Below are 22410 nucleotides of genomic sequence, written 5' to 3'. Positions count from 1 at the left end.
TTGCAGGTGTTTCTTGAGCTGTTCAGTGCATCCCACCGTTGTGTTTGGGGATATCCTGCTTAAACCCTCAGAAGAAAACCTGCCAACAGACGAAAATGACTTGAGCTGGAGAGCTGCTGCTTTATGCCCAGGTAGGTAGCGTGTGGGTAGCTCAGTGACTTCTCAGTGCCGCGGCTTAGCACTGCTCACTCCCAGCAGGGTGCTCGAGGAGGGAGCTGTTACTAGGATGGGAGGGGATCCGCATGTGTCTGTCTGCTGAGGAGCACTGGGATACCGGCTGGCTCTATACTGCTCCCCTGTCTTTGGACAAAGCCCCGAGCAGCATCGTAGGGAACTGAGCAGCTGCCCTCCTGTCTTCTGCAGTCCCCTGTGCTGCTCACGAGGTGTTTATGCCTCAGTGTTTGTTTCCTACACCAGCTCCTTGTGCTGCCGAGGTTAAGCTGCCCTGTGGGCCCTCCTCCTACTGAACTGCACTCCTGTATAACATGAGAGGAGCTGGAGGTGTCCATCAATATGAAGTAGCTCAAGAGAGGACAGGCAGTGCTGTACAGCAGACTCTGGCTTTGCTTTCTCCTGGGGTGACATGCTGGAGTAATGATTATCAAAGCAGATTTGTGAACCCAAACATGCCTCAGCCTCTGTTGTGGGTTACTTGGATCCCAGCAGCTGTTTGAGGTTTCATGTGGGGAGGGCACTCAGCCCGCTACAGGCTTGCAGAAGTTTCCTGTGAAGTCACCAGATGTCAGGACCGGGCTGGTGAAGCTCGTGGTGTCCATGAACTCACAGCTGTTATTTTTTCCCCACAGCTACATGCCGCATTGGGTGCCCCATTAGTGCTCATGCCTATGGTCAAGTAGAAGATCAGTTCTGGAAATGGTAGTGTTGGGGTTTGGATATTGGCTGGCTGGAGATGGGAGATGAAGGAAAGCAAAGTGGAGAGTTACCCTGCTGCTGGTGTGATACTGGCTGTGTTGAACTTGACTGTCACTTGTGGAAGGGAATAGAAGAATGGTTTGAGTGACAGCAGCCTCTGGTCACCGTTACGTCGCATGCAATGACTGATAGCCTGCTCAAGTCCACCTGTTTGCTGTCTGAGGTGGCAAACTCTGAAATTAAATCTTTAAACAACCTGAAATTCTAAAATTTCCCCTCTGTTCCTCCTCTCCTCTCCCATCGCCTGTGCCCTGCTATTCATATATGTGCACGCCTGTGCAGGCAGCCCTGACTGAGATGTGTTCCTCTCTGCAGGACCAGGTCCCTGCCCGGCGTTCAGTGTCCCACCTGGATGCACCGTACACTATGGTTCACGTCAACGTGCTAAAAAAACTCATGTGTGTTCTTGTGGTGATCCTGGTAGCTCTGACCATTTGCCTGTGGAGAGAGACAAGAAGAAGCTACTACATTACTTTCAAGACTGAGAACGATGATTTGCAGGTTCACGGGTCTTCAGACAAAAGGCACCCACTTAAATCAGAGGGCCTCTCCCGTGAAGCAGCCAGTGAATTGGGTCAGATACCCCAAACTTGGTTCAGTAACCACAACAAAGTAAAGAGCAGCACCTTTGGAACAGCTGAAAAGTTAAGGAGAGCATCAGACTCTGTGAAGGTATGGGATAAGGACAGTTCATCCAGAAGTCTCATACCCAGGCTGCAGAGAGTCAGAAAAAACTACCTGTCCATGAACAAGTACAGCGTGACTTACAACGGGAAGAGGAACCCTGCTAAACTCAGCCCAGAGAAGCTGCTCTGCCAGCTGCGGGACAGGGTGAATGTGACCATGATACAGGGATCGGATGGTCCGTTTGATACCTCTGAATGGCAGCAATACCTCCCAGAGAAAAGCCTCAATGAAACAGCAGGCCGCCTGGGTCGCTGTGCTGTCGTGTCCTCAGCAGGGTCACTGAAATCATCTCATCTGGGACAAGAGATAGGTTGGTATTTGTCTGTTAGCATGAAGTTGAACAGCATTGCTTTATAACTTAGGCTGAATAGAATGACAGCAACTTGCTGTCATGCTCTTAACTGTAAGCCTCCAAGCATCCCTACAGCATGGTGCCTGTGAGCCTTCGACCTCAGGCAGACCAAAATGGGCAAGCCCCAAGGGAGTGGGAGGGTTGGCTTGAGCTGAGAGGACATGATGTCTGTGCAGGTAGTTCTGTGCCAGCTGGTCTTTTCAACGCTCGTGATGGCGTTGGAATCCCCAGAGAGTGGTGTTAATACTGCTTCCCAAGGGAGACGTCTTGGTTCCTCAAGTGCTTGTTTCTTGGGAGGGTTTGGGGTGGGTTGAGTCAGACAAATGTGCTCATTGCATAGTCAGAAAAATTTTCACTCAGGATTTTTCAGACAAAGAAGTAAAAGAAAACACTAAGCGGGGTGTGAGGGGGGGAAGCCCACCGATTGCAGCCCTGAGTGATGTGGGGGTTTTCTGATAGTTGCTCAAAAGTTCACCCCAAACTCCTCCCTGCACCATGAGGCAGGTGGCCAGGCATTAGAAGGAAGCTGAACCATCTGAAGTGTGTTACAGTGCTACAGAAGATGTGATGAAAAGGGCAGTGGTGGAGTATTAACCAGGGCTGCATTGCCTCCTGGTAAAAAGGATAGGTGGGAGTTGGTCGATGTAATCGTTTCCTCCTCTTAATGAGTGTTTGAGGCCAGTCAGGCAGGTCAAAACATGAGAAGCCAATTCCTTTTTCTTTGAGTAGCTGCCTTGGCTTGTTTTAGGTGCCTCTTGAGGTTCAGGATGTAAAGACTTCCACAGAAGTGACCTTCTGCAGAATGCTCCCATGGCACAGCTGGCTCGTGCCCAAAGGTGTGTCTATCCAACTCAGCATGGGGGTAACGCGGCTCACTCCTCCCTGAGGAGACCATCTCAAGAGCTGCAGCTGGTGTTTACTCCATGTTGTAGGGCAGTCCGGGCGAGCGCTGGGGTTGGTGTTGGCGAAGCGTGATGGGCTGCGCTCCGGCCGCGGCGCAGCTGAGGGGATGTCAGACCCAGAAAGCCATTTCGTTGTTCTTACTGCTGATCTCTGAGCCTGTCCCTGAAACTGAAGCAGCAGTTTGTTCCAGATCACAAGGGATGGATGCTGGAAAGGTCACTGTGTAATGCGCCCGAGGCGGGAGTTGTTAACCCCCACCGCTGTCCCTGGCTTGTGTTCCTTGTGTCTGGGTTGCAGACTTTGTTTTCTGCTGTGATTCTGCAGAGTTTTGGGCACCCAGGAACTGGGCAAGTTGAATATCGAAGGATTCTGGGCTATCCAGTGTATTTATGTACCGTTTTTTCCCCAGCTTTGCCCTGATGTTTTTCCACATAGGAAAACATGTGGTTTCGTTGCAGGAAGGTGCCAAAAAGATGCTGCTTCTGAGAGTCTTGAAATGAAGCGTTCATGTTGATGCACACAATGCACTACTGAGTAATTATTCCTTAAACAGCCTGGTGATACTTGCTCTGCGTAATCACACTGAGGATTCCAATGAGGAATTAGTCTGTGTGAGGGAGGCTGGCTGAGCAGAGCTGGGAGAAGCTTGTAAGCAAGCAGCTTTTCTCTTACGGGCTGTTGGTGGTGTTGGAGGTTGTAACTTGAACAGAGAAAGATGTGATATGGGAAATACTGAGTGCAGCACAACCACCTGGAGACAGAATGCATCAGAGAGCCAGCCACTCCTCTGGCACAGGCATTAACCACCCTTGTAAAATTCAAACTTAGGGTGCAGTAACTCTTGGTGTCTGGCTGAAATGATACAGGGAAAGTATAACCCTGTACTCCATTGATGAGATGTAGGGTGTGGAGTTAATGGGTCTGCAGTGGTAACTGCAGAGCCCCTTCTCAGTGTGGGCGTGCATCACTTTTCTGGGGTGTGTGTGTTGCTTTGGAAGGGCTTTAAACAAGATCCTCATGTCTAGGAGAATGAGGAACCCGTCTTTGCCACCAGTGATTACTGATCCTCCACCGCTGCTTGTGAGAACAGCCTTGTCTTCAAGAAAATTGTCTCAAAAAGAGATGGACCAGGATAAACCCTTCTGCCCTGGCTGGGGGCTCGGCAGTGCCCTGTGGACACTGACCCCAGCTGCCATGAGCTGCGGTCGTGTGGCCTTGGCACGAAGGCAGGGAAGCTGGTCCTGATGCTGCAGCTGAATGCCTCTGGTCATGTAAAAGGTTTCCTGTCTAAATCTGGGGAGCAGGTATTGAGAAGCCAGAGTGCCAGGGTGACAGGCACAGGCATCCTCCACACCACAGCAGCAGCCTGACTCGGGCACTGCAGCAGCGTGGCCACTGGCTGTGCGGATGCTGGAGGAATGCTGTGCTATCTTAAGAGATGATGCCAGCAGGGGAAAATGCAGTGGAGCCCAAGGCCTTAACAAGCAGTGCCTGTTAAATGCACAGCAGTTTTATTTCTGTAACGTGGGAGGTAGGCTGGCACGCTGAAACCAGCCTCGGTTTCCACTGTGGTGGTTACACATGTTTCCCAGGCTGGGCAACCTCTGGGCTGCAAGAGAGGACACTGGCATGCCGTTGTTCCCCCGTTCCTTGGTGTGCAGCCAGCCACATGGGAAATGAGTTGTCTGGCAGCATGTCTCCTGGTAAACTGTTTGGAAGGAAGAAGAGGCAGAAGGAGGGAGACCCGGGTAAATGCCAGCAGACTGCTGTTCAAACAAGGGGATTTTTAGAAGGGTTTTGGTCATGAATTTAGACTAACAGCTTCTTCCACAGAATTGGGCTTGGTGCTTCTGGCTGTAACATGCAAAGCCAGGGACCCAACTCTTCTGTCACTCACAAGCCGGTTGTTAGCTCACAGGTTTCCACTCTGTTTTGCTTCCAGACAGCCACGATGCCGTCTTGCGGTTCAATGGGGCTCCTGTCCAGGGGTTTCAAGAAGATGTGGGGCAAAAGACAACAATTCGCCTTGTGAACTCGCAGGTAGGTCTGCCAAGCATGTGCCAAATGGCCCGAGCGTGGTGGAGCAGCACAGCTCTGTGTGCTCACCAGCAAGCCTGAAACAAGAACGTCTGTGGGACTTGTGGCTTCATCTGCTGCTGGGATGTCTTTAACATGAAGCTGGGGAGGTTAGGGCTTTCCATCAGGTTTCTCTTGTCCCCAACAGATGGCCATAGGTTGGGAACATCTTTCCTTGTAATGGGCCAGTTTGTACACCTGGGGTTACTGCAGTTAAACTAGCACATGCTACCAGTAGCCTGCTTGCCATGTATGGCAGACCCAAGGTAATTTGATTTTTGCTTTGGCTTGAAGGCTCTTTGTTAGTACACGAAGGCCAGTTGTGTGCATGCTGCTGTGCTTCGGGAGGGCACACACAGCAGCTCAGCTAATGCTGCAAAGCAGGCAGAGGTGTGCCAAGAGATGAGTTGTGCCTGCCCCAGAGACGGGCACAAAGAACAAAGGAAGCTTATTGGCTTTTAATACTTACTTTCTGCCCAGCAATGCCTCAAACTCTGCAGGTAATACAGCAACCAGGGCTCTTAAATGGCTGGAGACGATCAGCAAAAGAGGCACTTCTAAAGCTGTAGCCTGCACACGGCCAGGAGAGGGTCTGGACTCCAGTGGGTGAGGGAGAGGGTCCAGGACCTCATTGCAGAGCATGGCAGAACGGGCTGTTGATGCAAGGCATTGCTTTCTTGGTTAAATCTTCCTTGGCTCCTTGGGAGCTCTTTCTTGGTCTGAGGCTGTGCCTCTGCTCGTCACCTCTGGAAACTCATCAGGCTCTGGAGCAGCCTCTCAGGGGCTGGGGCTGTGCTGAGCAGTATGTCAGCAGGGCTCGCGTGCTGCCTGACCCACAGCAGAGACCGTCTCCGCTTTACATACATCTCGGGGCACATTTGCATCCAGCTGGTGCCTTTGGTGTTTGTGCATTAGGCGGCCATGCAGAGCAGGGGAAGCCCCAGCAGGGTGCTGGGGGCAGCGGGGTGTAGCCACGAAGCACCAGATGGGCCAACAGCCGTGGGCTGGCAGAGCTGGTGCAGCACTGCACGCAGAGGACCAGCAGCTCCTCACTCTGGATGCCTGCATGAGGCTGAGCAGGAAGGGATGGGGCTGAAAGCACAGCTTTTGTACTCCAGAATCAAAAAGGCAGTTTCCTTTCCTCACCCCAAAGCTGAGGCTTACGGGACAGGAGTTCTTCCATCTGGTCCCGTGTGAGGGGCCCATTGGTGCTGTGTTGTCAGGGTTTGAAGGTCCTCAAAACAACAGCAGGAGCTTGGCCATTCAAAGGCCAGATGTGGAGCCAGCTTTCCATTTCATTTTGCATGTCTTTTGAAGCACATTCCTGCTTCTTGTGCAAGCGCTGTTGCTACCTCTGCCTGCTCTTGGGCCTCGCCTCCTCCCCTTGCTGCCACCACACTCTGTTCTGCTGCTTGTGGCATCTCAATTCCCCTGCGCTAAGCCACGGGTCAGATGTAGGATAGTTTGTCCTTTGTGAACCAATCTGAGTTTCACAGGTGGATCTGGCCACTGACAACCTCCTAGTTGACCTCTCTGGTTTATCTTTCACTTCTGTGTGTATTTATATGATGTCAGATACATGTTATCACTTAAGAAAACTCTCTAGAGGATGTGCTCATTGCTAAACTTGCTGAGATATGAAATCATTTACTAGCAAACCCATGTATGTGACCCCTGTGATACCAGGGTCATCTGCACAGGGAGGGGGGTGACTGCAATGTAGGAGTAGTAACTCCCCTTACTTTGGGCTATTTGTAGCTACAGTCACATTCCAGTGCTCCATGCAGATCCTGCAGCCCTGGGGGTGCTTTTTAACTGCCTCCATCCCCTCCAAATGGAGACATGGGCTTCAAAAACTTCAATTACAGGGAGAGAAAAATAGTTGCAGTTTTTAGCAGCTAAAGGGAACTCCAAACACAGCCTGGATGTAGCCACTGCACAGGGCAGTCTCTATTCTGGAGTTTCTAAACTGAATGGCTCCATCACATCCCTGTTACCTTCAGGGGTAGCTGGGTTGGGAGCCTCCTTTTCCTCTCTGGTTTTATTTGCACTTCCAATGGCTCATGCTGCTCTGGTTCTGGTGGTGTCACTTAGTCCCTCGTTACGGGGGTTGCCTGCTTCCAGTGTGCTTTCAGCTGCTCACAGGCATCAGGTGCTGGCTGGAAAAGCTGTGATTTGCTCTTGTTTTGGCCTTTCTTGTGTTGTAAGTGGTCACTGGGAGCAGGGATGGGGTTGTGGCTTGGCTGCTCTTATTTTGGCTCTTCCTATTGATTAATGCTGTGTCCCTTCCCCAAAATGAAGAGAATGGGATCTCTCAAATCTAATCTGTCTGAGCAATCTAACCTGTATTGACTCGTGTCCCTTTGGCATGTGTGGCCAGTGGCCCTAAGTGGCCTGATAACTATCTGAAGATCTGTCTCTGTAATTTGCTGACCAGTCTCTAGCACCTATCCAGGGGTGGGTGGTTTTACCAGGCAAGAGGGGTGTCTGGTACATCTGTGTGCACAGGAAAAGAGAGATCCATGCTGGCAGGGGGTTAGAAGTTTGGCTCCTCAGACCTGAAGGTAGCCCTGTAGGTCCACGAACTTGGTGATTGCTCTAAAGAAAAATCCCTCTTTAACTTGCCTTGCTTATTTTCTTAGACCTCCACTGGTTCATCAGGACTGCTTTCCTGTGGCCTCACCCGAGGCATCGCTCTGCCCTGGGGAAGTGCTCGCATCTTGGAAAGACAAGGGCTGGAGAGCGTGCTGGGGGGAGTGCCTGGGTCTGGAGGACACAGCTCCTTCCTGCAGAGCTGGCTGAGCACCGACATACCCCGTTCCTCCCAGCCCTGGGTTACAGTTCTCCTCGGCTGGCTTCTCGCTGCCATGGAGAGCTCCCTTTGCTTCGGCTGCCTCTGCTGTTCTTGGCACTAATGAGTCTGCAGGGAGGAAGAGAAGGGACATAGTGCATCAGTGGAGGGGAGGAAGGTGGCAGTGGGAGAGGGGAACGTGTTTAGATCACAGGGCTCTGCGGTAGCCCGACAGAAGGAACTCGTTCTGCTCTGGTTCCTTTTGATAGGGCACCAGGAGGGTGGGGGTTCTCTTAGCCACAACACTTGCCAAGCAGCTAATTGGCTAAAGAACAAACAGACTAGGAAATCAATATGTCAGCTAACTAATGAGGAACAAAAAGCTGGGCAAGGCCAATAAGTCAGGAAGCAATCTAAATTAATTTAGTGGCCTGCAAAGAATCAGTTGCTGTTAAACAGAGCAAGTAGCCACAGAAGGTGTGTGGGGAGCCAGATCCCTCCTAGCAAGCGGGTTAAAGGACTGACAGGCGACTGGTCGTGCCCTGGACCAGCTCTGTGGGATCCTGAGGGAACCAGCAGGCACTTGGTGGCTGTGGGGGTGCTCCCCACCTGGCTTCTTGTCCCTGTGCTGCAGTGCCTGTCCCAGCTCCCGAGGGGTTTGCGTACCTCTGCCAGCGCTTCTGGCTTTGCCTTCTCTGATGCTCAGTCACTCTTGAAGCCTCTTCTGATGCGAAACACATGAGAAGAGTTCCTGAAAGATGTCTAGCCTTTAAATAGAAACAGGGATCTGTAAACCAAGTGCCAGTGTTCCTTGCCCTCCTCCTGTGCCGTTGCGGTGCTCCATCCCTCTCGTACCCAGCTGCGGGTTGGCTGGTCCCCGTTGCCATGCACTCCCCTTGCCTCTGCTTCTGGGGTCCGTGGGCAGAGGCAGAAGGTCCCACTGCAGCATCACATGCTCCAGCTGACAAGTGGCCTAGATATTTTAGGTACAGTGAGGAAATGAAAGCCGGCAGTGCCTGTGGTCAAGGCCAAAGCCTAATCCTGCAGAGTTGGGAACAGATGTGAGGAAGCACTTTTAGGTTTCAGAGTAGTTCACATCTGGGCTGAGCAGAGCGTCCCTGTGCTCTGGTTTGTGAGGTCAGCAGGGAAGGCAGCCTGCTGCCAGGGCAGCTGCAATACTCAAGGATAAATTGGACAGCACTTAATTAGATCCATGGAGAAAATTAGGACAGATGGGAGCTGGTTTTTATGATGATCCTTTTCTTCAGCAGGTGTTTACAAGCTGTGTCTGTGCGGGTTGTGCCTTTGGGTGGGGAGGGCAGGAGGTCAGTCTCTGTCTCTTTTGATGCAGCCCTGGGTTACCCTCGAGTGTGACAAGCTGTGATGGTTGTGTTTGAGCCACCTGGTTTTGTTCACTTAGGAGAGCCTCTGTGGGAGTGGCCTCTCTCCACTGATACTGCCTCTAGCCCATGTGTGTTGTGGTGGTGCTTTCCTTCTCATTGATGCCCTCACAAGATTCAAACCTCCCTTGCCCGAGTTGCAGCACCCTCCTCTGGAGAGGCAAGGTGGGGCTCACTGGAAGGGTGGGCTGGGGTCCGATGCTTTCATCAGCTGCTCACTCAGCACATCAGCCCAGTGCTGAGCACCCGATGCCTGATCTTGTGCTCTTCCTCCCTTTGGTTCACATGCAGGTTCTGACCAAGGTCTCTTCTCCCAAGTTTGGTCCCTTCTCCCGAGTAACTAGCAGTAGGATGAGATGAAATGGTCTCAAGTTGTGTCAGGGGAGGTTTAGATTGGATCTTAGGAAAGATTTCTTCACTAAAAAGATGGTCAGGCATTGGGACAGGCTGCCCTGGAAGGTGGTGGAGTCACCATCCCTGGAGGTGTGCAAAAAATGTGTAGACATGGCACTCCAGGACATAATTTAGTTGACATGGTGGTACTGGGCAGATAGTTGGATCTGATGCTTTTAGAAGTCTTTTCCAACCTTAAAGATGAAATGGTTTGAAGATTCTGGATAGAGCCAGCGCTGTGTCTGCATTGGGCCCTTCCTGGTCTGTCCTGGTGACTGGTGGCAGCAGCTGATGTTCCCACCCGCTCTGGTAGCTGTAGCGATGGTGCCCATCATGCAGGCTGGGTTACTCTGTGGGTCCTGGTTATTTTTAGTAAAAACAGATGGAAAAAAAAAAAAGCCCTTACAGAGTATAATGTCAGCTTTTTCTTGTGAGTCCCCTCTAAGTCCTGTGCTGCTGGACAGGACCGTGGTGGAGGCTGGAAGGGGCCCCTGCCTGCACGTGGTGAGGGATGCTCAGCGACCACCAGTGGGGGAGCTGTGGCTGTGTTTTACTGCCTGGCCACTGGCTCACCCTGTATGTTGTATGTTATACTTATATATGATCATTCAGCATATTGTATTTTATTGTGTTTGTTTTGTTACTCAAGCTTGTAACTGTGGAAGAGCAGCAGTTCCTGAGGGAAGCACTATATAACACTGGAATCTTAATTGTCTGGGATCCAGCACCGTATCATGCAGAAGTCCATGAGGTAAGGCTGAGTTTTCTGTGAATAAAATCAGATTTGCGTGCTTTGAAGTGTATCTGTTCACCCTTTTCCTCCTTATGTGGGCTATGCTTTGAAGTGTATCTGTTCACCCTTTTCCTCCTTACGTGGGCAATCACTCGTTCCAAGGCAATTCTTGAATACCTCTTGATTATCATGGATACATCCATGTGCACTTCTGGTCACACATGGACGTGTGCTCCTAGAGAAACACTCACTGTTCCTGGTCCCTGTGTCACAGGTCACACTGCCCTTCTGTCCCTGGGCTGGTGCAGCAGGGAGGAGGCCACTGCTGGCTGCAGCACTTGTCGCCTTGTCAGAGAATGATGTCCTGAGAGCTGCCCTAAGATGTGCTGACATTTCAAGTGCCCTTTCAAGGCATGAGAGACACTTGACAGATTAGGAGTGGATTGGGAAATCCTCTGAAGATCTTAGCAAATGCATCCTCTCTGTGTCAGCCAGGCTGTCCCTTGTGGGTGCTGCAATCCCTCTAGCATTCACTTTCCATTGGGAGTACAAAAGGTGTTATTTGATAAGCAAAGAGATCTGGAGGCTCAGGGTGGAAGCAGGTAGGAGTGAACAGTCCATTCCTTGCTTTTATTTTAAGCTCTGCCTGTAACTGAGGTCTCTGCATTCCTTTCCTGGGCTCTGTTTCCTAATTTCTCACTGATGCTTGTTCTTGTGACTAGTCCCCCACCTCCAGGAGATGTGACAGCATAACAGTGCGTGGACAGTGTGTGGAAGAGGAGTAGAGCCAGGATGGGATATTTTTAGCATAGGCAAAAGCAATCTCAAAGTTAGTTTAAGAAAGCATAAACCCTTCCTATGCTGAAAGGGGAAGTTTTAGGACGTGAATCAGCTGAGCCTGTTTTAGGGGCCTGTGCTGAGGACCCTGGCCTGCAGAACAGGATGATTTGTACTCCAGCATGCAGAGGGGTTGGGGTCTGTAACATTTTAGGAAGAGTTCCCAACATCATCTGCTACGGTGGGGGCACAGAATGAAATCATACATGGTTTCATTCCATAGCTGATGTCGTTTCATGGCCCTTGGCTGCCAGAGAGAGGAGATTTGGGTTTGTCCTGCTCTGCCCAGAGCCAGGTATTCACAGCGACCCAAAGGGTGGGTGAGGTGGTGGGGACAGAGGGTGAGTGTGTGGGGGTGACAGCCCATTTTTTGCCCTGGCAGCAGCAGGCTCACTTGTCCTCATTCCCTGTCGGTTCTGAGAAAGAGTGAGGTGTAACTAACAAGTCTGACTTCCTGTTTCTCTTTTCCAGTGGTACAGTAAACCAGACTACAACTTTTTTGAAAGCTATAAGTCCTATCGGAGTAGACATCCAGAGCAGCCCTTCTATATCCTGAATCCGAAAATGCAGTGGCAGCTCTGGGATATTCTGCAGGAGAATTCTCTGGAGTACATTCAGCCCAACCCACCGTCGTCAGGAATGCTTGGTAAGATAACTGCCCTCTAAACTTCTCCTTCGCTTTGTGGGGACTCTCCAAGATGTTTTTTTCCCCAAGACAGCAACAGATTTATGGTGCTTATCAAAGTCGCTTTTGCCATGTTTGTCTTATGCCAAAATTTAAGCTTCCTGTCTTTAAAGCAGCAGCTCCCTTGTGCTAAAGGGGTGTGCAGCACCCCCCTGAAACAGCAGTCACAAACAGGCCCTGGTTCCTGATTTCCAGCTTCTAGTGCCAGACCAGTCCCCATGGGGTATGAGAGGAAGGATGTGGTTCCTGCGGGCTCAGATCTTGTCAGGCAAATAAATCTGGTTACTGAGATGAAATCTAAGGACTGGATTATTTAAAAAATGTGTGTGTGTATATATATATTTAAAAAAACCCACCAGAAATACACACATATATATGTGTGTGTGTGTGTATTTATATTTAAAGGGAGAGGCAGGGTTGGGGATAGCCAGGGTGAGTAATTGTTTAAAAAAGTTGAGTGATATTGCCCTTATTCAGCATAGTACCCCCTTGTTCATCAGCATGCTAAATCCAGCTTCCCAGCAGCGTGGCTCACTTTGCATTCTGCTGTTGCAAAGCTTTTCCTTTCTTACTGGAGAGCAGATCTCATGATCCTCTGACTAAAAAGGAGTGAACTTCTCAGGAAGTTCACATGTATTGGAAGTCACAGCCCTGGCGTATGGTTCTCTTTGCCATGTGCATGTCCAGCTGCTGTGGTTTAGCCCCTTCTCTGCTTCCGTTGCTGCTGGGGCACCAGCACCCTTCTGTGTCCCAGTAAACAGAGCCACTTGTTTTTACTACTGCCCAGCACCTATTAAGTCCTTGCTGGGCTATGCGCAGAACGGCTGTGTAACGGTGTAGTTGGTGACTTCAGCAGCAGAACTGTTGCTAACTGGAGTTAGGGGCTTGAGAGCAGGCTTCTGGGGCTTAACTTTGGGTCAGGTTCCCTGCTTTGTAAAGCAAGTCACCTCACCTGACTCAGGGGACACAGACCAGTTCCAGTTTGCAGCTCTGGGTTTTCTGGAAGGCCAAAGTGTGAATGGAGCAATAGGACAAGGAGTAACGGCTTTAAACTCGAGAAGGGGAGATTTAGGTTGGGTATCAGGAAAAATATCTTCAATATGAGGGTGGTGGATCGCTGGAACAGGTTGCCCAGAGAAGTAGTGGAGGCCCCATCCCTGGAGATATTCAAGGTCAGGCTTGATGGGGCTCTGACCAACCTGATCTGGTGAAGATGTCCCTGCTTACTGCAGGGGGCTGGACTTGATGACCTCTAAAGGTCCCTTCCAACCCAATACATTCTATGATTCTATGAATAAAAATTCTCATTTGAAAAGGTGGATGATAAAATGCATGTTAGTTCACATGTGGATTCTTCTAAGGTCTTGTTGACCATGTTCCTCTGACCATGCATGGTCCCCAGTGTCTCCGATCCTGCATGAATTTTACATGATATTAAACAGTGACTCTGTTTCCCTAGTAACAGCCCCTTTCCTGCATTCACGAGAGGCAGGTGGGAGAAGTTGGAGGTCTCATCACTGCCTGTATGAGCAGGTTTGAGACGGGCTGTTTGGATCAGCTCATTGTAGTGCATGGCTGGCAGATGCCCAAGTTTCCATGAAGGTCACAGAGAATGGTAACGGTCTCAAAGACTGGCCTGTTGGCACGGCTGTTGCTGTTGACAACCTGGTGTGACCAGGTCAGCCGTAGGCTTTGCAAGAGGAGGTTGAGAGAGCAGCCCCACCTGGCTGGAGATGTTACGACCCCTCTTGTCTGAACATGTGGGAAGGAAGCTCTTTTCCCCGGAGCCAGATGCTCCCTGCTGACCGCCTGTCCCTCTGGATCATAGAATCATAGAATTGTAGGGGTTGGAAGGGACCTCGAGAGATCATTGGGTCCAATCCCCTGCCAAAGCAGCTCCCCAGGACATATCACTCAGATCGGCGTCCAGGTGGGTCTTGAATATCTCCAGAGATGGAGACTCCACCACCTCCCTGGGCAGCCTGTCCCAGGGCTCCCTCACCCTCACTGGGAAAAAGTTTTTCCGCATGTTGGTGTGGAACTTCCTATGTTCCAACTTGAGCCCATCGCCCCTTGTCCTGTCCCCACAGACCACTGAAAAGGGGCTGGCTGATTCCCCCCCGCATCCCCTGCTTCAGATAATTATAGACTTTAATTAGATCCCCCCCTTAGTCTTCTCAAGGCTGAACAGTCCCAACTTACTCAGACTTTCCTCATAGGGGAGATGCTCCAGGCCCTTCATCACCTTCGCAGCCCTTCATCGTCTTCGTAGGCTCGTTGTGTCGGTTCTCTGGTGTGATCAGGGCACGTCTGCTTTCTCTCCCTCCCCAGGCATCATGATCATGATGACGCTCTGTGACGAAGTGCACGTATACGAATTTCTCCCTTCCAAACGGCAGACAGACATTTGCCACTATTATCAGAGGTTCCATGACCGGGCCTGTACATTGGGAGCCTACCACCCGCTCCTGTTCGAGAAGAACTTGGTGAAGCACATAAACCAGGGCACAGACGAGGAGATCTTTACCCATGGAAGAGTGACCTTGCCTGGCTTCCGAAATGTGCGTTGCTAGCAGATCAGTTTTTAGTGCTTTTAGGAATTTTTCTTGACTCTTGAAGCACTTTTTAAAACGGGGTTGTCGGTTTTGTTAGGTCTAAGCACTGGTGTGTGTTTGACAGCTCTCCCATGTTGGCAACACTTGCTCTTAGGGCTTCGCTGCCTACCTCCTCCCAGCTGTAAGGCAGTGGGTTAACACGTTGCTGTACAGCCATGTGGCATCTGTGTGTAACTGGAGTTACTGGAGTAACTTTATTCCCAGTGGAGACAGACTCATGCTCTCTGTTGTCATCTCAACTGGTGATAATGGATGGGAGACACAGGAGAGGCTTTCCAAGCAGAGTTTGCACAAGTGAGGATCAAATACTGATTATAGTTTGGTTTGCTTCAGAGGGATTATGACAGAAAAACCCCAAATCTGGTCCAATGAGAAAGAAGAAAAATAATGCAAAACTTGTTCACGTGGTCCTGGGAGCTCTTTAGAGCCAGGCTGGTCTTTGGAAATAGTGTCAAAGCTATGTGCTGATAAGCTGAACTCAGTCCAAAATAACCAGGGCAACTTCCTTTCAAATTGTACAGCTTCTGACATCATTCAGGTGGTGGTTTTGACACAGGAGGAGGGAGGCAATTCACAATTCAGTGATTCTTGCAAGACTTTTTAATATTTCTAATTTTGTTTTTTAAATCAATTAAAATAAATTTTAGCAAACATTTCCTTCTCCAGTACAGTGCTGTGCTGGGTGTAGAAGCAGCCTTATTTCAGAAACATTTTGTGGAAGATGCTTTGAGGCACAAATGGGAGAAGTGACTGGAAGTCGGTGCCTCTTGCCAGCTCTTTGCTGATCTACCTTTGCAGTTATTGACAAGTTACATGCTGATTCATTTCTGGTAAAAGAAAGGGCACGCAGCTGCTGGCCAGAGGAGTTCCAGTTCCCTGCCAGCTAGCCGAGGTGATGTCTCAGTTGCCATGTGCAGGGGATGGATGCACTGTCCCCATGCTCCATGAGCATGGAGGAAGGGAGGGTGTGTTCTGCTTCTCCTGCTGAAACCCAGGCAGAATGGAGAGGGGCAGCCTTTCCCTGCTTGAGGGGACTGTGCTGTGGTGGCATGGTGGAAGTGGTAGCCCTGGAATCTCTGTAGATCAGTGGGAATACCTTCTATGTCCTCTTCTATACTGACATGTTTCATGATGTCTGTAAAGAAAGCTCTTTTTTTCTCCTGTTTTGAATAAATCCTGTGAAGTCATCAGCCTGTTCTTGCCTTGATGAAACCAGTGTAAACGCCATTGCTCCATGACCCTGGGGACTTGGACCAGCCTTGCACCAGTGCAGGCAGAGCTAGGAAGCGAGCTGCCCCCCCTCCTGGTGTCAGTAAGCCCCATCTCAGTGAGAGGGCTGCTGAGGAGCTGCTCCTCTGGTTCCGAGTCTGGCTTCCTGCACACCCACCTGTGGGGATGCATCGGATCTGCTGGGGTTTACAGGTTGTATGTCACGTCATATGCATATGTAAAAAACCTGAGGCCCTTGCACTGCTGGGGCAGGAGTGGGATGAAGCCTGTGGGCAGCTGTGTCTTGCTAAGCAATCATTTTCACTTACAGAGAGCTTACGGAGGAAGGGCCAGCAGAGAGGACGTTTGGAAGAGCCATAGCAAACCCCTCTCCACCTCCACTCGTAGAGTGTGAGAGCCTTGGGCCAAGGGACCATCTGCCACAGCGATTTGCCACCCTGGTGTGTTTAGTTGGGATTTGAACAGTGCCTTGTTCCTGAGGCTGTCACATTCCTTGTTCTCACAGTGTTGTTTTCCCCCAGTTTCCCTGCTGGGGTGACCGGACCAACCACCCTGGGGCTCGGGCTGTGTGATGGTTGCTGGTGCCTTGCTGTGGGGGAGCACACACAGCACGCCTGCTCATCACCGGGGGTCCCCTAGACCACATGCTCCCCTGCAGTGCTCCTGCAAGCAGACAACACATCAAACGGACTCCCCAGCATCGTGCAGAGCCCTCAGTGAGTTACGGGCAACACTGGTGTACCGGGCATGAAACTTAATGGTTTTAGCTAGGTCTGACCTGTGATTCATTTACAGTCTAAACAGTTTTACAGGAACTATGGCAGAGCTTAAAACAAGGCAGTGTTAATCCTCTTTTTTTTCTCTCTTTCTCCTCGTTTTGGCAGCACAGATTGAAATCTAATGCAAATGGCAAGTGATGACAAGTCATTTATTTAGAAGACCAAGTTTAAGCTTGTGGGCAGTAATAGCTAGACTGTGACAAAAGTCTTATCTCTCCTGCAGTCTCTATCTGCTTCCAGAGTGTGAACAGCTTTCTGTCTATGTGGAAAGTGGGAAGAGGACAAGGCTGTACCCTCCAGTTAGCCACGGAAGGGCTAAGGAGTGGGGGAAGATGCTCCACGATGATATGGAAAGGGTACAGGGGAAGGTCAGCATATCTGAGGAGGAGGAGAATGAAGAGATTATTTTGGGCATTGATGCTGGGAAGATCTCTCCTCTTGATTGTGGTGGTATTTCTGTTTCTCAGTATTGCTTAGGACTACTCTTCCTGAGCTGTAACATCCTCCCTGTGGAATAAACTAATCTATAGCTGTTGCAGAAGCTACAGCCTTAAAAAGGGAAGGGGAAAGGAGAAGGGATTAAAGGGATATACTGGAAGGTGACGGGAACTGCACTTTGATTTTTAGAAAGACATCCTTGATTTGTCTTGACTTCAGGTTTTAACTTCAAGTTATCCAGTATTCACCTATTTCTGCAGCTGTGCCATTAATTGACAAAACCGGTATTTCAGTATGACAGTGAGTTGACAGGCAGATAACTACTGTCTAGTCAACATGTTGCCAAGTGTGGGTACTTGGGAGCAGGTATCGATCCATTTTTAAATCAGGATCAGCTAGGTTTTCAAATGTAAATGTAAAGACCTAGAATTCCAAAACCAGAGACAGTTTCTGGAGGAAATCTCAACCTCTTGTAGGACTTGTGATAATCAAATGTTGCAATCTATTTAGACAAGGCAGTAGAAACCAGTCTGTGATGTTAAGGTATCAGGAAGTGAAAGGATTTTTTTTCCCACAGCATAGAGCAGAGTTTGGTGCTGATATGGCACGCCAGCTGGAAACCATTTCTTCCCCTTTGCCTTTAGGCAAAGGCGCCAGGGCGTGGGTGTGCAAAGCTAAACTGGCAAGCCCAGAGGAGGTGAGGTTGGGCTCTCAGGGACTCATGGTTGGATGAGAAAAATTTTGGGCTGTGTAAGAGAGATGACAGCATGCTACTGGCAGAGGAACGTTGGACTTCCTTGTCTTTGAATGAGAGCTTTTCATTGTTTGGACCTGTGGGGGTTTTGTGGTTGGTTGGTTTGATTTGCTTTCGCTAAAGAAAAGCAGGGAGAAGAGTCCCGGAAATTCAAATTGCATGTCCCAGAAATTCAAAGTGTCCATGCACCTGTGTCAACACTCCCTTCCCCACCGCACCAAGGCGGGTAGGAGGGGTGAGTGGGAACTAGATCTGGCACTATCAACAGTGATGGTTACAAAAACACAGGCTGGCACTCCCTGGACAGACACAGAGGTCACCCCAGCCACATGTTCCTGTTGTTTTCTGTGAGTGCACCCAACACACCCCACAGGGGCAGGTACAGGCAAGATGGCTTTTTCTCCCCTGTTGTGTACCATGAAGTCTGATGCTCTTGTCCAGCACTCGTTTTCACTTGTGAATTCTATCAGCCCAGCAGGGAAGGGTGTTCACTGGTTCAGGTGATGATTCGAGGCGCGGTGCAGAAGCATCAGGCTTCATTTTGGAGCAGAAGATTTGTGGGCACAGCCATGTGTTATCTGAGATCTTAGCAAACAGTCCAGAAACAGCAGCACCCTGGGGTGCTGAGGAGGTGAAAGTGGGGCAAGAGCTTGTGGACATACTACGTGGTGTCCTGAGAAGGGAGCTGCCTGCAGTCATTGTGTTCAGCGTGGCATCCCATGGAGCTCATGAGCTCACTGGGACATGTTGGCAAGCTGTGACCCAGCCGGCATTGTGCCTTGTTCCAGGTAAGAAGGAGGGATTTTTGAAGACAGAGCTTGTGAGGAAGAGGACGTGTGTATTTCTGGCTTGTTTTTAAAACCAAGTTGAAAGAAAGCTGGTAAGTGGCCTCTACTCTTTAGGTAAATAGTTGCGTCTCCTTTTGAGCTAAACTCAGCGAGCTGCTTAGCAGCCTTGTGTGGGGAAAGGTGTGGGGAACAGGTTTGGCACACAAGGCTGTGACTGGTCATCCCAGTAACAATGGAAGGAGAGCTGGTGTCTCCTGGAGGCGGTAGCGCCCTGCACAACTTGTCTGCGGATCTGGAGTTGAGTCTGTAGGGCATGGTGCAGGGGATTGTGCCAGAGGCCTGCAAACACCGCACCCCCACACGCTCTTGTGCCAGAGGCCTGCAAACACCGCACCCCGACACGCTCTTGTGCCAGAGGCCTGCAACCACCGCACCCCCACACGCTCTTGTGCCAGAGGCCTGCAACCACCGCGCCCCCCGCGATCTCCTCTGGCGAAGGAAGGACCCCTCCCAGGGACCAGCTTTCACGCTCCACCTTTCATCCATGTCCTGTGAAATGGCTTCTCTCTGTAGGTAAGTGGCCCCTCACCCTCCAGGAGATCAGCTCTGCCTTCGGGTGGGATCTCAGGCCACGGCCCACCCGCAGTTAGAGGGAGAGCTCTGAAATCTCCCACCTTTATCACTTGTTTACCGAGTGGCTTTTCTGAGCGTGTGTCCTGGCAAGCCTTCTGCTGCCAGGGGAGAACAAACACCGCTGTCCCACCTCTAGTAGAAGGTGATGTGACACAGCAGGGGGGTTCTTTGTGTCTCCATGGTTTGGATGGACAGTTTGTATCTGCTTGTTTGCCTAAGCTTATCTCGCAGCTACATGTGTGATAAAGGGAGACTTTCATACATCGATTGCATCTTCTGGCAGCCAGGCCAGACTTGACGCTTGGCTCTCTGCCATTGACTTGTGTCCAGTGTACAAGGGACAAAACTAACCTGTGGAGAAAAAATAAGCAATTAGCATTTGGGGGGAAACAAAGCCCTCTGTTCAAAGCACATTTTGGAAAGATACATGGGTGATTGCAAAGGCAGAATGGAAGGTGAACAGGGAAAAAATGAGCTCATAAAGAGTCTGGAAAAGCGTACGTCTGGTGCAATTTGTTCCAGAGAACTCTGAAAGCCAGAGAAGGGGAGGAGCAGAGAGAGTCAAGTGGAAGTGGTTCGCTGCCAGTAACTTCTAGCAGAAACCAGACCTCTCTGTAACAGAAAAGATACTTCCCAAAACTCAGTGAGCTTGGCTCTCTGTCTCCCTGCCAGCTCTGAGCGTGCTGCTGGTTTTGAAGGTCAGTGTGCAGCACAAGCTGTGCTTCTGGGAACAACACCAGCTCGGAATGTCTTTCTTTCCATTCATGCAAATATCTTGCAGTGGTTTTCCTGCCTGGCCCAGCATCCTTTACAAAAACAGTAGCAAGGCGCTTTCAGCACCGTCTCAATCCTGTGATGAGCCCCTTTTGAGGAGCTGCTGATGCCCGCTCTGCGTGTCAGAAAAAGGTCCTGGTTTTGTGTGGGTATGTGTTAGTTTACACTTTCAAGGGGATTCTAAAGGTGGATTTGGGAGGATTTCTGGGGGCATGGCTATCACCCCATGAAGGAGATGATGCCCCATGAAGGTGGACAGCACACTGGCTCTGCTCCACCGGCAGTCCTTCTCCCTCTCAGCCATGTTGGGATTGGCGTGAAGGGAGGGACGAGCTTCCCCATTCCACACAGGAGAAACAGAAGTGGTCAATAGTGGTTTTATTCCATCCACAGGTCCCATTCTATCACAGAATCACAAGGTTGGAAAAGACCTTTAAGATTATCAAGTCCAACCATTCCTGTCCTATGCTAAACCATATTCCTAAGTATCTGATCTACCCCTTTTTCAAACGCACCCAGGGTCAGTGACTCAGCCCCATCCCTGGACAGCCTGTTCCAGGCCCTGATGACTCTTTCAGTGAAGAATTTTTTCCTCACATCTAATCTGAACCTGCCCTGGAGCAGCCTTGTGCCATTTATTGGTGCAGGAAAACCTCGGAAGGATAGTCCTTGTATCAGGGGGATTCAAACAGCCTAGCTTTCACTAGTCCTGACCCAGAAAGCTCTCCTCTGTGTGTTACCACCTGAGCCAAGCCTCAGAAAGTCACGAAGCCCTTGACAGACACTTACCTGGCACTGCACTGCTGATGCTGCTGTGGCCTAGGATGCTCCAGGTCCATGAATCTAACCTGTCTAAACGTGGAGTATCTGAGTCCCATGCTAATACAGGAGAGCTAAAAATAAATGCAGGGCCCTAGACAGTGAAAATTATGCTAGCATTTGTAGCACATCTTTCCATTCCCAAAAGCAAATAAAATCAGAACTATGTGTGAAAGGAGGCTGTGTTTCATTAAAAGCTAGCCTCAGGCAATGCTAGCAGCTGAAAAATAGGAAATCTGAATTGCACACTCCACGTGTGGGTTCTGTGGTACAAAGCCGGTGCTATTTGTGGTGTCTGAACCATTACAAAAACATGAATCTTAACAAGTGTTTGGAGGAGGAACTTGGCTTTTCCCTGCTATACCTACCCATAAATGCCAAGCTGCCTAACGTACCTCTCAAAAACGGAGCCAGACCTCTGCCTGGGATGAATCAGGGAAGTGTCCCACCTTCGATCCTGCTATAAACCATTTTCATGGATGACTGGAGAATCTCTTTTCCCCTCTCAGCTGCCTGCTTTTTCCTCAGATATCTTCATGGACATGTCCTATTTGATTCTCTCGGTTTACCAATGATATTAAAACATCCCCTCACACACATCACCTTAAGAAGATGTGTGTGAGGGGATGTTTGCATTTGAATGCAGGAGGAAGGCTGAGCCAGCAGTTAGGGCTGGACCTCCTCTGTGTAGGACAAACTGCAAAGCAATTTGTCATCAGGTGACTCAAGTTTTCTGAGTAATTTCAGAGGTGCTGCCTCATCCCAGCTGTTTGTATTCGGAATATGGACTTGAGCAAAAGAAATTAGGGAAAATTATGAAGAAAACTTCTTTATTTGTTAGGACTGAGATGTTGAAAGAAGTTTTAACAAGAAGCAACTTAATCAACTTAAGGCCATAAGCAACTTAAGGCCATCTTATTAAATTAGGCTTGTTGTGGCAGATAATTTGAACCTGAACAGACTAATTGTTACCGGTAGTTTGCACAAACACTTGATTTTATTTTTTTAATGACTGAGTAAATATTCTAACTTGCATAAATTAGTACAGTGAGTGGTCTCTCATCTTTATTTTTCCTACTTCAAATCCTAGGCATTGTTTGTGTGGGAAGATCAGCACGTGACTCAGGTAATGTGGTAGCTGGTCTCCAGAAATGCCAGCCTTGGGGAATGTTCTTTCTGCCCAGTGATTTCAAAACTTCCATAGCCTTGCTGAAGAAGCTCTGGAGCTTGAGCTGGCTTTCTGTGTTGAGGCCCGAGCTGTTCCTGTGGCCCAAGGGGTGGAGACAGTTCCTCTTGGTCTTCGTCATTTTGGTTGTGCCACCAACTGGAGGTGACACAGCTGGAGCTGGGAGCGGCTGCTTTGCATGTCGTGGTCTGACTGCAGATACTGGTGAGGGATGCCAACAAAAAGCCACAGAATGGATATATATTCATAAAGGAAGCCCACGCAGTTGCCGTTGGATTGACTTCTCTTTGACCCTACCCAGATGCTGCTGGGACACCTGCGTTGGGTGGGGTTGGCTGCGTGGGTGCTCTGCACAGCCCGTATCACAACAGTGGCAACTTCCAGGTCTCTCTTCCCATAAATACTCAAAACCAGGCCCTCTGTGCCAGACCAACAGAACCGTGCCCTCTCTCACTGCATCCTACAAGGAGGGAAGGGGACCTCTCTAGACCTCAAGCTGTGCAGTGCAGGCCAGGGCAGGGTGACACCTGCAGCTGGAAGTTGGGCTGTGGTGCTCCAGACCTCATGGTAGAAGCCTCAGGCAGCTCTGCGCACTGGCCCCTTG

General features: G+C 50.0%; 1 protein-coding gene across 1 annotated transcript; it reads left to right on the top strand.

The window, feature by feature from the left end:
- Positions 1-1299: 1299 nt before the first annotated feature.
- Positions 1300-14533, top strand: ST6GAL1 (ST6 beta-galactoside alpha-2,6-sialyltransferase 1; the record flags this gene model as incomplete). The annotated part of the gene is made up of 5 exons (XM_084267284.1): positions 1300-1934; positions 4822-4915; positions 10185-10286; positions 11577-11751; positions 14122-14533. 5 exons carry the CDS (start codon positions 1300-1302, stop codon positions 14361-14363), a joined length of 1248 nt encoding a protein of 415 aa, XP_084123410.1. The 3' UTR covers positions 14364-14533.
- Between the last annotated feature and the right edge of the window lie 7877 nt (positions 14534-22410).

Source organism: Gallinula chloropus, assembly GCF_964237585.1.
Source record: "Gallinula chloropus genome assembly, chromosome: 8".
Lineage (NCBI taxonomy): Eukaryota > Metazoa > Chordata > Aves > Gruiformes > Rallidae > Gallinula > Gallinula chloropus.
This window is presented reverse-complemented; position numbering and strand designations above follow the sequence as displayed.